This window comes from Mytilus galloprovincialis, chromosome 7 (genome assembly GCF_965363235.1).
Source record: "Mytilus galloprovincialis chromosome 7, xbMytGall1.hap1.1, whole genome shotgun sequence".
Taxonomy (NCBI): Eukaryota; Metazoa; Mollusca; class Bivalvia; order Mytilida; family Mytilidae; genus Mytilus; species Mytilus galloprovincialis.
The window spans coordinates 63,049,747-63,063,423 of NC_134844.1; the positions used below are offsets into that span (position 1 = coordinate 63,049,747).

General features: G+C 32.6%; 1 protein-coding gene across 1 annotated transcript; it reads right to left on the minus strand.

The window, feature by feature from the left end:
- Positions 1 to 7,175: 7,175 nt before the first annotated feature.
- On the minus strand, positions 7,176 to 12,935 carry LOC143081864 (protein HTATIP2-like). Its single transcript, XM_076257532.1, has 6 exons — positions 12,845 to 12,935; positions 11,405 to 11,582; positions 10,690 to 10,797; positions 10,209 to 10,346; positions 8,931 to 8,992; positions 7,176 to 7,679 (listed from the first exon to the last, which is right to left on the minus strand). The coding sequence occupies exons 2-6, from the start codon at positions 11,573 to 11,575 to the stop codon at positions 7,481 to 7,483; spliced, it is 678 nt and encodes a 225-aa protein (XP_076113647.1). The 5' UTR covers positions 11,576 to 11,582; positions 12,845 to 12,935; the 3' UTR covers positions 7,176 to 7,480.
- Positions 12,936 to 13,677: the final 742 nt, after the last annotated feature.

The window sequence follows — 13,677 nt, forward strand, 5'->3', positions numbered from 1 at the left end:
TAAGGGGAAGAGCAAAAATTATCTCAACAACTGTTGCAGTAATTGAATTTCTGAGGCTTGTTGTATATATTCCTTCTTTAATATGTTTTTATATAATAGTGGCATTTTTACTTTTAAAAGTTAATAAATAAAAACCAAGTGGTTTTATGGCTCAGTTTTGTATTTTCTCAGTTCGTCTGTGCGTATGTCTGTAACCCTCCTATCAGATGCAAACTGACTTTTACATTTTTTCTTCATATTATTTATAAACAGCAATTCGAGACAAATTACTGTCCATTTTCTGGTTAAACGGTTTCAAATTCCTTGATAAATGTGGTGAGATGATACCAAACAGGCAATTGAAAACGATAAGATGAATAAAAAAGACACCAACCTGGTAAATACATATGTAAGAAGGAAGGACAAAGATGCACAAAACTCTAAGCAAAGATTGCAAAATAAACCCAAATTGAATGAAAAACCGTTTTGTTATAAGTAAAATGTCAAAAATACCGATCTCGAGGAAAATTCAAAACGGAAAATCCCTAATCAAATAGCAATCGAAAGCCCAAACACTTCAAACGAGTGGATAACAACTGTAGTATTCATGACTCGGTACAGACATTTTCTTATGTAGAAAATATAGTGGATTTAACATGTGTATTGGAATAGTATATACTTAATGTCCCCCGGGTAATGGGGTTCCACCCTTTAAAATTTAACTGATTCATGATAAGCAAACATGCCGTGGCCAATTCGTATTAGGGAATAACATAAAACGATGAAAGGATGACGAGATTGTGGCTTTGACATATGATAATGTATGATCATTCAATCGTCATCTGTGTCACACATATTTGATCCCAATGACCCAAGTATATTTTCCAACTAATCTGATAAATCTGATAGGTAGGAGACGCAATCGTCACAACTCGGCCGATTTCGTTCCCTCATCTAAGGATAGAAGTAGAGAAGCGGATTCTACCGAGGATTGCCGAATGGTAGGAGACGATAATCCTTTCTAGCATCCGGTTTATCAGACTTTGCGAATCCACTGTCAGTAAAAATACCATGACTGGTAAAATTACACATTAGGGAGCAATTTAACCACAAATGATGAAGGAGGATATGGTTTTTTGACTGAGTCAGAAAAAAATCTTTTCGCGCAAACCGCCATCAATTTTATTTAGTTATTCAACGCTATCAATCAAATTTTCTTCCTCAATATTTATAACACTATAAGGTATGACAATAATTTGGATTTAAAATATATTTTTGTCATTTACTTGACCAGAATGTTTTCCCCATCAAAATAGCGATCAGAAGATTTAGAAAAAAACCCAACATCACCAGCCGCCCTTTGAAGTTAAATGTTCATTCCCTTAGACGACTATTGTAGCTGATGTATAGAGATGTATATTATTCTGCAACCAAAGTATGGAATAATTTACCACTCGAAATAAAAAAAATGTCCTAATGTGGAATTATTCAAGAAACATAGTTATAATCATTTTCTTGAAAATTATATGCAAGTTAAATAATTTGTTTTCCTCTAACAAAACTATATCAAATATTGTCATTTATTACCCTTTGTATATTTCAATGATTGAATTGTGTATATACTAGTAATATATATTGTAATTTAATGTATGAATGTATGAATGTTAACTGTATGCATGTATTTTGTTTGAGGGCCTCAATGACAATTAGACTATTTCTAATTGAGTTACCCTCTTTAAATAAAGAATTTATTATTATTATTATTATTATTATTATTATTATTATTATTATTATTATTATTATTATTATTATTATTATAGAGATGGAAAATAGTGTGACAAGATGGCGCTAGTTAGTTGAGACATATCGTATCGCGAACTCCGAAATAGCGGTTACGTCCTATTTACTTCGCTACATTGACTTTATAGTTTAGCGAAGCAACGTCACCACTGTTTCGGAGTTTGATCGTATCGGTCAACCAATTCATGATGGTGACCGTAAAACGTATAAAGTGTTCTCCTCACAACTCTTTAGGAGCAGTTTTTGTGTAAGAGGCACACCCCTACTAATGCAATCCGTACAGTGTAAACATGCACAAATGCACAAGCGTAGCGTATCAGTTGAGATATGTAAGCATCATATGACGAGGTAGATGGTATGTTACTGCTTGATAATAGGAAGTAGACAATTGTAAAGTTGACATTATCGCCTTTGTTATAGATTCTACTTTGAAGTCGCTCTCTCTGTCAGTATCCAGGAAAATAACAGGATATAATGAAACAAATCTTCTACATTCGGTAGATATATTTATTAATAGTACGGAAGCACATGTATTTGTTTTGGTAAAACACGTATGTTTGTTTACATCAACACGTGTTTTAGAATACCTGTAATGTTTACAATGTATTCCAATGGACAATACTTGTCGCATTCTAGGTATCGTATGATTTTGGCGCGTACGTGTTCCTCGTGCTTGAGGCCCTTCATGGGGGGGTCCTAGTAATCACATAATCACCATTTTTTTGCCAATATAATCACATAATCATTAAATATTTGCTTATCTTTAGTAATCAAATAATCATAAACTAAAAATACAGTCCTAGGTAATCAAATAATCATGAAATATTTGGCTTAATAATCAAATAATCATTAAAAAAACGGCCAAGTAATCACATAATCAAAAACCCCATGAGGGCCCTCGTGCTTGTTGTTTGATATCACTTAAATGTAATTCATAATGTTATTATTCGAAGTTCTGCCTTACGCCGGTTAGCATACGCCGTACTACTGCCTTGTCTGTATTACCCCTCCCCCAAACCCAACCCCACTATCACCAAGACCATCTATTGTTTTCATGTTGAAAGAAGTGATTTATCTAACTTGTATTTCTTGTTTGGTAGATTGGTGTTTATTTGTATTTATTAATAGATGGCTGACTGTGATCGAGCCAGTGTGACTGCCTGTTTTTAGAGTCTCAGTAAAGATAATAAGCCGTAGTGTGCTTAACTGAACATTGAAACGAACTGTTTGATTTATATTTATTATACATTGGTTAATAAAAAGTATGCTACCCTCACAAGGAGAGCTCATTTCTTATACATGTGTTGAGTTTTATTGTATAAATAATTTATGTTCGTTTAAGTCTGGCGAATTAGAACATAATAGTGATTAACTTCACGTTGACAAATAGGCGGGTGTGTTATTATAGTATAATTAATTAAAAAGACGCCAAATTAAACCATGAAAAGACAGTTATATTCTTGTTTTGTTTTGCTGTTGCTTAACATCAACTGTTGCTATTATGGTTGCTTTCTTTTGGAGATGTAGGTTGATGAGTTTTTTTAATATGTGTAAAAAAAAGCAGTTATTTTTTAAATTAATCTATTTATCATGTCGTGTAGGCAAGAATGCTATTCTTGAAATTATACCCTTTTAATCCAGTAGAAAAATCATGAGTATATCAATTAAGGGGTGTATAACAATGTTGATATGTTTACACTTCACTGATAGTAAGTGAACTAAATTTATATGTGGTAAAAGCCATATAATTTATTATCATTTGTTTTGAATAACAATGAAGTACAAAAATTAAAGAATATCACAGTTAGCACCATTGACTTCGTCGCGTTTAACATTTTTCAATCATACACAAATACAGTAATTAAAGGCTAAATAAAGAAGAAAAGCAGTAGAGCAATAAACAAATAAAATGAAAAAGAAAAGAAAATCATAGCGGAGTCTTTTTTATAAATATAATTGCAACATACAAGATTTTAAAATACCGCAAATTATGTAATTAATTGTTTAATACAGTAACTTTTAAAAAACGTTTGCATTATTTGTACTCCAACCTAATGAAGGTACAACTGAAGGGAGGAGTACCAATACTTGCCAGATTAAACGGCGTACGGTAGATTGTAGTGTTCTCCCCGATGGATTGCGATTGTCATATTATTGAAGGAGTAGAACCCATTTACTGCTATAGCCCTATGTAATTGTTGGTTTAACATGCAGTTTTTACTAATGTTATACAGACGATTTTCTGGTAGAGTATTACACAACTGCTACTGTAATGAGCAGTATGTGAGAAAGACCAACTGCATGTGTGAGAGAGAGCAAGCACGTGTGTGTGAGAGAGAAGTGCGTGTGTGAGAGAGAGCAAGCGCATATATAAGAGAGAGAAGTGCGTGTGTGAGAGAGAGCAAGCATGTGTGTGAGAGAGAGAAGTGCGTGTATGAGAGCGAGCAAGCAAGTGTGTGAGAGAGAGAAGTGCGTGTGGGAGAGAGAGCAAGCATGTGTGTGTGTGAGAGAGAGGTGCGTGTATGAGAGAGAGCAAGCATGTGTGTGAGAGAGAGAAGTGCAGGTGTGAGAGAGAGCGAGCGCATGTGTGTGAGAGAGTAAGCGTGTGTGTGAGAGAGAGCAAGCACGTGTGAGAGTGAGGGTACAAGCGCTTGTGAGATGTGAGAGAGAAAGCGCGTGTGAGATGTTAGCGAGAAAGCGCAAAGCGCGTGTGAGATGTGAGAGAGAAAGAGATGTGAGAGAGCAAGCGCGTGTGAGATGTGAGAATGAAAGCGCATGTGAGACGTGTGAGAGAGAGTAAACGCGCATGAGAGAGAGAGCAAGCTCGTGTGAGAGAGAGAACAAGAGCATGTGACAAGTGAGAGAGAGAGAGCAAGACTGTGCGTGAGAGAGAGCAAGCGCATATGAGATGTGAGAGAGAAAGTGCGTGTGAGATGTGTGGTGCAAGCAACTGGGGCAATATGCAAAACTTCTGATGATAACCTTAAATTACAATACACAGACCCTGTTAAAGCATTCCATAACATTTTCCTGTGTCTAAAAGTGCATTGACAGAGAAATTATGAAAAAATGTAGATTTTATAAAAAAAACAACACCAAAATAATTATTCTTACTAGTAATTATAAACTTTCCGATTTTCCTATTTTTGTGATTTTACTTTTTACATACTTTTTATTTTTTTCTATACTAGTAGAATTAAATTTTGCTCATTTGATTCCAATGGACAAAACCATGAAGCGCAAATAATAACAGCGAAGATTGCATTGCCATATCTCTTAAGCAAACCACGAACAAAACATCAGATCAATTTTACAGTTTTTGTATTAGGAATTTTTTGGTGAGAAGGCCACCTGACACGTGTGACATGACACTAGCCCAATATACAGTAAATTAATAAGAACATGACACATATATAAGGCATTTTCTATAGTGTTTTCAATAAAAAAAAAAGAAAAAAAAAGAATAACGTGTTTATGAAGAATAGTAGAATATTACTAGCATTTTATCGAATATCTTTCCAGAAATAAAAGGCAACATCAGTTAGCGGTGTTGAATAAATTACATTAACATGCATATATAAACATGTTATCACAGGAATAGGAAACAGTCACTTATTTCTCAAATCAGAAGAATAGTCTATAGTGGCTTGATATTCGATGACGCAAAAGTATGTTCCTCGTAAGTAGAGACATATGTCAATTGTTTCGATCTTTCTAATTATTTTTCATTTTGACCGTACACTCGGCGAAGTATCGATATTTAGTCAATTTTATGGTAGCCATGTTTAATGCATTCATTCTATATCGAACAAGAAATGAGCATTACCGAAGATTTATCCCCCCGCCATAATCTAGTCCAAATAATTACGACGTTTCGCAAGGCTATTTTTATTTTCTGGGACGCCTTCCTAAGACGTCAAAATTATCGGGACCGGCCCATATCTTGCAATACCTCTAAAAATACATGTACAATAGGTTGTGGTTGAGAACAAAACTTTAGAGAAAAGGTTAGGTTTCGATTTTCTGATTGTGAAATTTCTATTTCTCTGCATGTATGTAGCAAAATTCCAGCCGCGCCTTCAAACGAATCAAATATTTCTCAGTTGATGCTAGCGTTTCCTATCAGTATTTCCAAAATTAGAGAGTGTCTAACAATAACAATGCTTTAAATTAAGTATTTTAAGTGATAAAGTTGAAACCTGTCCATTTAACGTTTTACAGATCCTATCGTTAAACGTTATGAAATATCTATGACAAAGATACCAAAATTCCCGTTTCTTCGTCCTCTTTTCCCCGATTGTGAAATCATCAAATGAGCCCTTCCCTTGAATTTATCACAAAATCAGAATCTGATATCCCTTTCGGAGCAAATGAGATTAGCATAGTTTGTTAGATTTTTGTTCTATACGTAGTATTTTGTGGCTCTTTCGTTGTCTAGAGTTTTTGCCAAGACATTTTCATTTACTCTTCCTCTTCGAGTTTTGCATATCCCCTTGGTATCTTCATCTTCCTTTTTTGGTCTATTAAGGTGTGGGTATAGAAGTGTGATACCTAGGTTCTATAAAAGCTTCTTTAACCGCAATTCACATATGATTTTGTTTAAATGTACAATATCATTAGACAAGTAGCCTTCCGAATATATAAATTTGGTCAATTTTGTACTTGGCTTATCACGTAATCGACATATTATTTCACTTATAAATACATTTTTCATGCATCAATATTACTGTTGATGGATGTATCGCCCATAAGGGTTTCACAAGCCAAAAAGTTGCGTGACAAATCATTGTTGCGGTCATTTTCTGAAAATTTACAAATCACCAAATGTTATTACAAATCACTACAGGTTTCAACATCCAGGCACAGATGGTCATAGTTATAGTTCGGACACAAAATTAAATTTATTTCCCAATGCCTCTCAACTCCGTACTAAATGGTTAGTCTTTTGCATTACTTTTGTTCGATTAGTATTGTGTAGACGAAACGCGTCAGCCAGGTATACTTGATTTTTAAAAATTTCAATCCTAGTTAGTACTTCACAAAAATGAAGTCTTAAATGAAAGAAGAAGAAAAAATGTATTAACAAAAGTAAAACTTAACAGTTTGTCAACGAAAACTTGAGGACAATTTACATTGTGACATCGAAAGGAATGGGAAATAGTTAGTAAACAATGCATACTTTTGCGGAAGTGAAGATATGTGTTTTAATCCATTTGGAACTGCAGACAAAATATTCTGAACACGGTAACAAAACAGTTAGCCAATTACATGTTGTGCATAGTGGCTTAGACATTTTTATTCGTAATGAAAATAGTATTTATTGAAAAGAAGTTGCTTCTGATTGTAATATCAAGAATTTTACAGTTGGACAGTAAATAAGTTTTTCAATTACACCATTCAACAACATCCAAATTTAAAATGATTATCTGGCAGTTACAGTGTACAGCAATGATCATCATACAATTTCTTAATAACGATACATAGTCTTGTCTGGTATCAAACAACTTTTTTTCATAATATAGAATGTAATATCAAGCGTAAACGATAACTTTAACTCTGTTTCTAACTGAACTACATTTCTTGTATTGTCTTTGCTAATATGTGTATGCTTGTTTGTACATGTTGTAAGTTAGATAAAACCACAAGTTTTTAGTATCAATATTAACATCGTAAAATTTTTGTTTTTGTTTTCAGATCTCATTTAGATCAAGTCATATATCTGTTTATTTTCAATTATTTCAACTTTTTTAGATGGATGAGTAGCCTTGTACACCATTCCTATGGCCAAATTGTCTGTGCTTATTGCACTTGCTTTCACAATACACTGTGGCATCGGTTTCCAACAACATCTGAAACATGACTCTCCTGGTCTACTTTCTTCTCTATCACACAACAACAGTCTATAAAAAAGGCAGTTTGTAACAAAGGACCATGATGAACAAAAATTCTGTTTTCCATTAAGCATGGTATTTATCATAATATTATCATGTCTTTATTTAACGTCAAATGAAACTTCAAATATGAAGAACACATCTTTAATATTTTATATACTTTGATGGCTAATTTTTACTATATAAATAGAAAATCGTTGATATTATCAAAATCGTCATAAATGTTCCGATATTGAACTATTGTATTCCCAGACACTAATTTGCTGATGTGGTCCCGTATTCATTGAACTTAGATCACTGCATAGCGCAAGTGCGAGGAGAAAAACGTGATGAAAGAATGTAAACAAACGTGCTCTCAAAGGTAAATTGTAACAACATATACTTGGAGAACACATTGAAACAAAAAATCATTTAACAACTATAAAATGACATCATATCTCTCTCACTTATAATGAAATATTAAAATTGATGCCGATTTAAACCCTTGTTACACGACAGCCGTTGCTATTGGAGATCATTCAAAAACCTTTATTGAGTTTAATATCTAGTATTAATTGTGGCGTTTGTGGACTTGTTTACGACTATGTGTTTTTTATTTCAAGATTTTATTCTTTTTTCCTCGTATTGATTTGATAGATTTTGTGATTTTCTATAAGCTAATAAGTTTTTTGTTATTCGTCACACGCATAAACATGATGCGTTAAACTCTTATTCGTATATATAAAATTTTCTGACGTCAGACAAGCGAATCAATGAATGTGTTTATAGATAGATATTTTTTGTGTTCTGTTAAATTGTTCCTTTTAAAATTGTTACACGATGATGACTGCTGTACCCGTATTTTGACTTTTTTATTATTATGTATGTTTAGTTCACGCATCATTGTAAATATAACGGAATTTGATGAGACTGTCATCAAAGGGAGATGTTTAGCGCTATAAAACCAGGTTTAATCCACCATTTTCTACATTTGAAAATGCCTGTACCAAGTCAGGAATATGACAGTTTTTGTCCATTCGTTTTTGATGTGTTTTGTCATTTGATTGTGCCATGTGATTATGGACTTTCCGATTGGATTTTCCTCTGAGTTCAGTATTTTTGTGATTTTACTTTTTCCTAAAGTTTGAATGATGTAAAATTTTAATCGTGTACGACTTGTTGTGTTTTGCAGATTACAGGAAGGTCATCTTGGATTTGGTAAACAGTTTCGTTATGAAAGTTAGAAATACAGTTACTTAAAAAAACTGATAAACTGCATACCCCGGTCTGAATATTGATAAATTGTCGAAATTTATTGCCTTTAGTTCATCTTCGACTTCACCCTGTGAACAGATTTTATCAAACACAAAATTATTATATGAATGAATATTGAGTACATTCGGACCGGACATCAAGACATTTTTTTAGGTCTAAATTCAAATATTGTGAAAGCTGTCATTCTTTTCTACAGTAACATTATATATTTTTTTTTAATTCATATTGATAGTGTTATTCAAAATAATTCATACCACGCGGAACAAATTCCACAAGCGGAGAAGTATGTTTGGTTTTGGTTAATGTAAGTGATCCTTGCGTTATAGACGACCTGTTAATCTCGCTCCTTTTGGAGCTCATTGCGCAATTCTAATAGTTTTGTTTGTAACCTTGTTTTATCTTCTTAATTGTGGCGTTGGATTTAAACAGTAGTAGGCAATATAGTTGTCAATATTCCACAAATGCATACTGTAAATAAACTCATCAAAGATACCTGGATTGAAACTTTATATTTGCATCAGACGCGAGTGTCGTCTTAACAAAATAATGTTAGCTAGCGGTTTGTTTCGCGACTTTTGAGAGTACAAAATTAACGCTGATATAAATCGTCGCGAATATGTAAAACTTTGATTTTCATTTTTCTTACTGCATGATGAAAATAGGAAAATGGCGAAATCAAATCGCCGCGAAGTGGACAAGAATGGGATAAACATGAAACGAATAATGTGCGAACATTAGTTGATTTACAGTATAGTGATATCATCGACATATTTTGGAATAATGAAAGGCCATTCTACATAATCATTGAAGAAGCTTTTCGTATGTCAATGTGATACATAGGTGTTGAAACTTTAAAATTCGTACCCTTCTAAAAAAAAAATCATAAATTTTTAATGAACTTCGTGTTAATCAATCTATAGTTTTGTCATGAGTAGAGTTTTGTTGACTGTTACTTATATTTTCATTTATTATTTTTTGTCACGTTCGATTTAGTGGTCTTATTGATGTCAATGTGACAATGCACGACGCGGGTACGGTAATAGGTTAATTGGAAAAACACACAGATAACGGTAAGATCAGGATCAGGAAAATGTATGCTTTATAGGTTTATCAGGCAACGAATTAGTCATATTATTCCAGTTTAAACGTGTTTCTTAGATACGAAACTAAATCTTTACATCACTTTGTTACAAATAAGAAAACATATATTCTTGTATCCTTAAAGATTTTAAGTCACTGTGTACACAACTAAATCATTACATTTTGCATGTAATTCAATATTACCTTTGTTTTAGGATATAGGAAAAAACTGTCCTTTTTTGCGCCATATGAAGACACTAACAAAAAGTGTTTGCATCCTACAGATTTTGCCACCTCTGCAGAATTAACTACATAATCATGATCTACTTTTATGAATCCAGCCTGTTAAAAAAGAGAATAAATTGTACTATTTAATATCTGTTCAAAAATCCAATTGACTGTTTAAAATTCTTTGGTTAAACTATCTATATAGACTGAACAATTGGCGAGGTCATACATTTTCATAAGACTCTAAGAATATGCCAAAGACTAGGAACTCTCCTATTAAGATTGTAAACCTTTTGGGGTGTTGTGTGTCGTTGCTTTGCTCTTTCATTAATGTATAACTAACGGTCCTTTGATTCGTTCAAGTCAAAATGGTCGAGGCCAACTCCAAACAGGTAAGGTAATCTATTCCGTAGGTATAATATTAAATTAATCAATTTCATATCGAAAGCAGACATACTTTTCCTGCCTTTCCTTTTGTTGTTCCTAGGCAACAGAACCCTATATCCAGATCTTGAAAAGTATCTTTATGTTCAGTCAGTCTTTCAAAATCAACAACTTTTTGTTCCTGTTGAATGGATAAGTTAGAAGTAAACATTTCCAATTGGTCTCGGAATAGACTAAATATTATGACAAATAAATATAATTAGCAAATGCAATTGAAAAATGATTACTGTGTTTGCTCCTTTTGATTTTAAAATACAATAATCAAGTAAAGCATCGCTGTATAGAAAAGTTTTGCACGCCGAATTAGTAAACTGGATCGGTTCATTAGTTCCTATTTTTCTTTTCAAACCTATGATGTCGAATTATTGTCTTGGAAGTAAATTATCTATCAGCAATATTTTATACAATTTTCAAAATTAAACCAACTGATAGCATACTGCATTTTTGTCGTATTTATACATTGACATTTTTGGAATTCAATAAACGTTTGCTTATTTTGCTGTACTTAATATGTTCACTGATGCTTTTTTTGAATTTTATATTCCAGCATCTAAATTAATATAGCAAAACGCAATTTCATTCGTTTATGTCTCAATTATTCTATACGAGGTGCACTTAAGACAGATTTATGAGTTTAGTGTACGCATATACAATTTTTGTCTGTTCGTTTGTATCTAGCATGTTGAATGTTGTACTTTTCATTATCATCTGTAGCTAGCTGAACTTACGAATTCTGGACCTAAATCCTTGTCCATCTGAACTTCCCTTCTTCCTATTAGAACTATCTTTTTAAACAGTTTTCTCCTGTTGAGTTCTTGGATCAAGGATTTACCCGTCTCTCCTGTATATCCTATTACAAACGCCATTTTGTTTGATTTATCCGACGATTCAGTCTCCATTGAATCTCTGAAACAGTGTTTATTTTTTGTCAGTATTAGTTCATTGTGTTCATCACCAGATATAGCATGTATAGGTACCATTGACCTGGTTCTCTATTAATACTCTGCGAAAAACTACAATACGGCACATATACAAACATAAATGTATCCAGGTAGCAAGCTATACGCTGGTATTTGTACGGTAATGCTGTTTTCGTCGACAATGAAAAGTGAACAAGACCAATGGTCCCTATAAATAATAGCAACAGTGGGATACCGCTATTCGAATTTCATAAATTGATTTGGACAAAAAAAAAAAAAAAAAATCCGCGTTACACACTAAAAAAGAGGGAAACTCGTCAAATATAAGAGGAGAACAACGACACAACAGAAACACAACACTAAATTGCAACACACATAGAAATGAACTATAACATACGAATGGCCATTTTCCTGACTTGGTAAAGGACATTTTAAGAAAAAATGGTGGGTTGATCCGGCGGTGATGATACACAGTGAAGGTACGTACATTTAAATTCAATCAAATAAAGGGCACCATTTTTATATCGAAATAACTATTTTTTCGTTGACATAGACTTTCACGTTATTACACTAACGATCATAGCATCTTTGCTCCAAGAATGCGATATTGCACAATATAAATCACGTTTTTAAAATATCGGTTGAATTCAAGTGCTCCAGATTTTAACTAGTTCCTATACTTTATTAATATCCAAAGTTAAGTTGTGCACGCTTATTGAACATATGATGCAGGTAGAATACGTTTTTTGTTGTTTGATTGGTTTTTTTCAAATTCTTTGCTTGTTTGTTTGTTTTTTGTTTTTATTTTTGGAAGGGTTTATAAAGGGGATTCCAACTGATGTTTTACCATGTTTACTATTCAAATAAAAGATACACTTTTTTGTTGTAAGATCGTGGAATTGAACAGCCACATCCTTGAATCACAATATAAATATTTGAAATAAAACAAACTCCCATGAACGTATAAATCAATACAGTACAAATAGCGCTTACTATATAATTATTTATTAAAATATTGATATACTTATAATAAAAAATAAATATGCCACAGAATGAAAAGATTACAAATACTAGTACACAGTTATTCAAATTACACCTGAATTAAATAACTTGTTTTGCGCATATGATAGTTTGTGTGGTCTTATCTTATAATGATAAGTTTATTGTTGTTAATTCCTTCTTTTTAGTGTATATCGGTATTAGTTTGAAAAAAATACTAAGAAAAAATTCCCAACATCGTGTTCTTACCTTTGAGGCTGTGTATGTTTATATATCAAAGAGCGAGGTAGACAATTTACAATTCTTACATACTATTAGTACACACCATTTTAGTGTAAAATTTAAACACTCGGAACAAAAGAAATGTGATTCGGGTCAAATTTAAGGTTGGAATATTTAAATTTTAATCATTCTACCTAATCATTCTACCTAGTCGTTCTACCTAATTTACCATTTAAAAAATCAATCGATAGTTTGAATTCAAAATCATTACTTAATGCATTTATACTGAACTTTACTTCAGTGTACTGTATTATTAAAACAATGTCTATATAGATACGAACATCAATATTCATAAGTAAAATTATTTGGATATGGATTTACAGTGATTCATATAAACATTACTAGGGACTTTTCTTACAAAGATTGACAATTTTATTAAATAACTATATAATGAGTTTCGCTATCGTTTGACGTCGTTAGGGTTATCATATTTAGATATAGTACAGAGTACAATATACGGTAGGCATATATAGATACTTGCTTCCTGCGTTTTCTATATTTCTTTTACGCAAAAAAAAAATCATTTTCGCCAATATTTTTTTTTAATTTTCAGCCAATTTAGAATATTACTCTATGTAAATTTTGATACAGGTTAGCACCAGTGCCGTTACAGGTGTGTTAATGTAACTGAGGGATATGGTTAAACATCCTTTACAACTTAAACCTGTCACAGCTACCCTCTTTATCCTCACAAGAGAAAGGAATTCGAGATATATCCTTATTATTCATAAGATTCTTTAAGTACATGAAATATTACCACTCTTACTAGAGATAATCAGAAACCACTTTGATGCTATATA

Coding starts and splice junctions, on each gene's coding strand:
- LOC143081864 (XM_076257532.1), bottom strand. CDS start 11,575: ATGGAGACTGAATCGTCGGATAAATCAAACAAAATGGCGTTTGTAATA. Junction 10,798..11,404: donor AGGATTTAGGTCCAGAATTC/GTAAGTTCAGCT, acceptor TCCATTCAACAG/GAACAAAAAGTTGTTGATTT. Junction 10,347..10,689: donor CAAAAGGAAAGGCAGGAAAA/GTATGTCTGCTT, acceptor CTTTTTTAACAG/GCTGGATTCATAAAAGTAGA.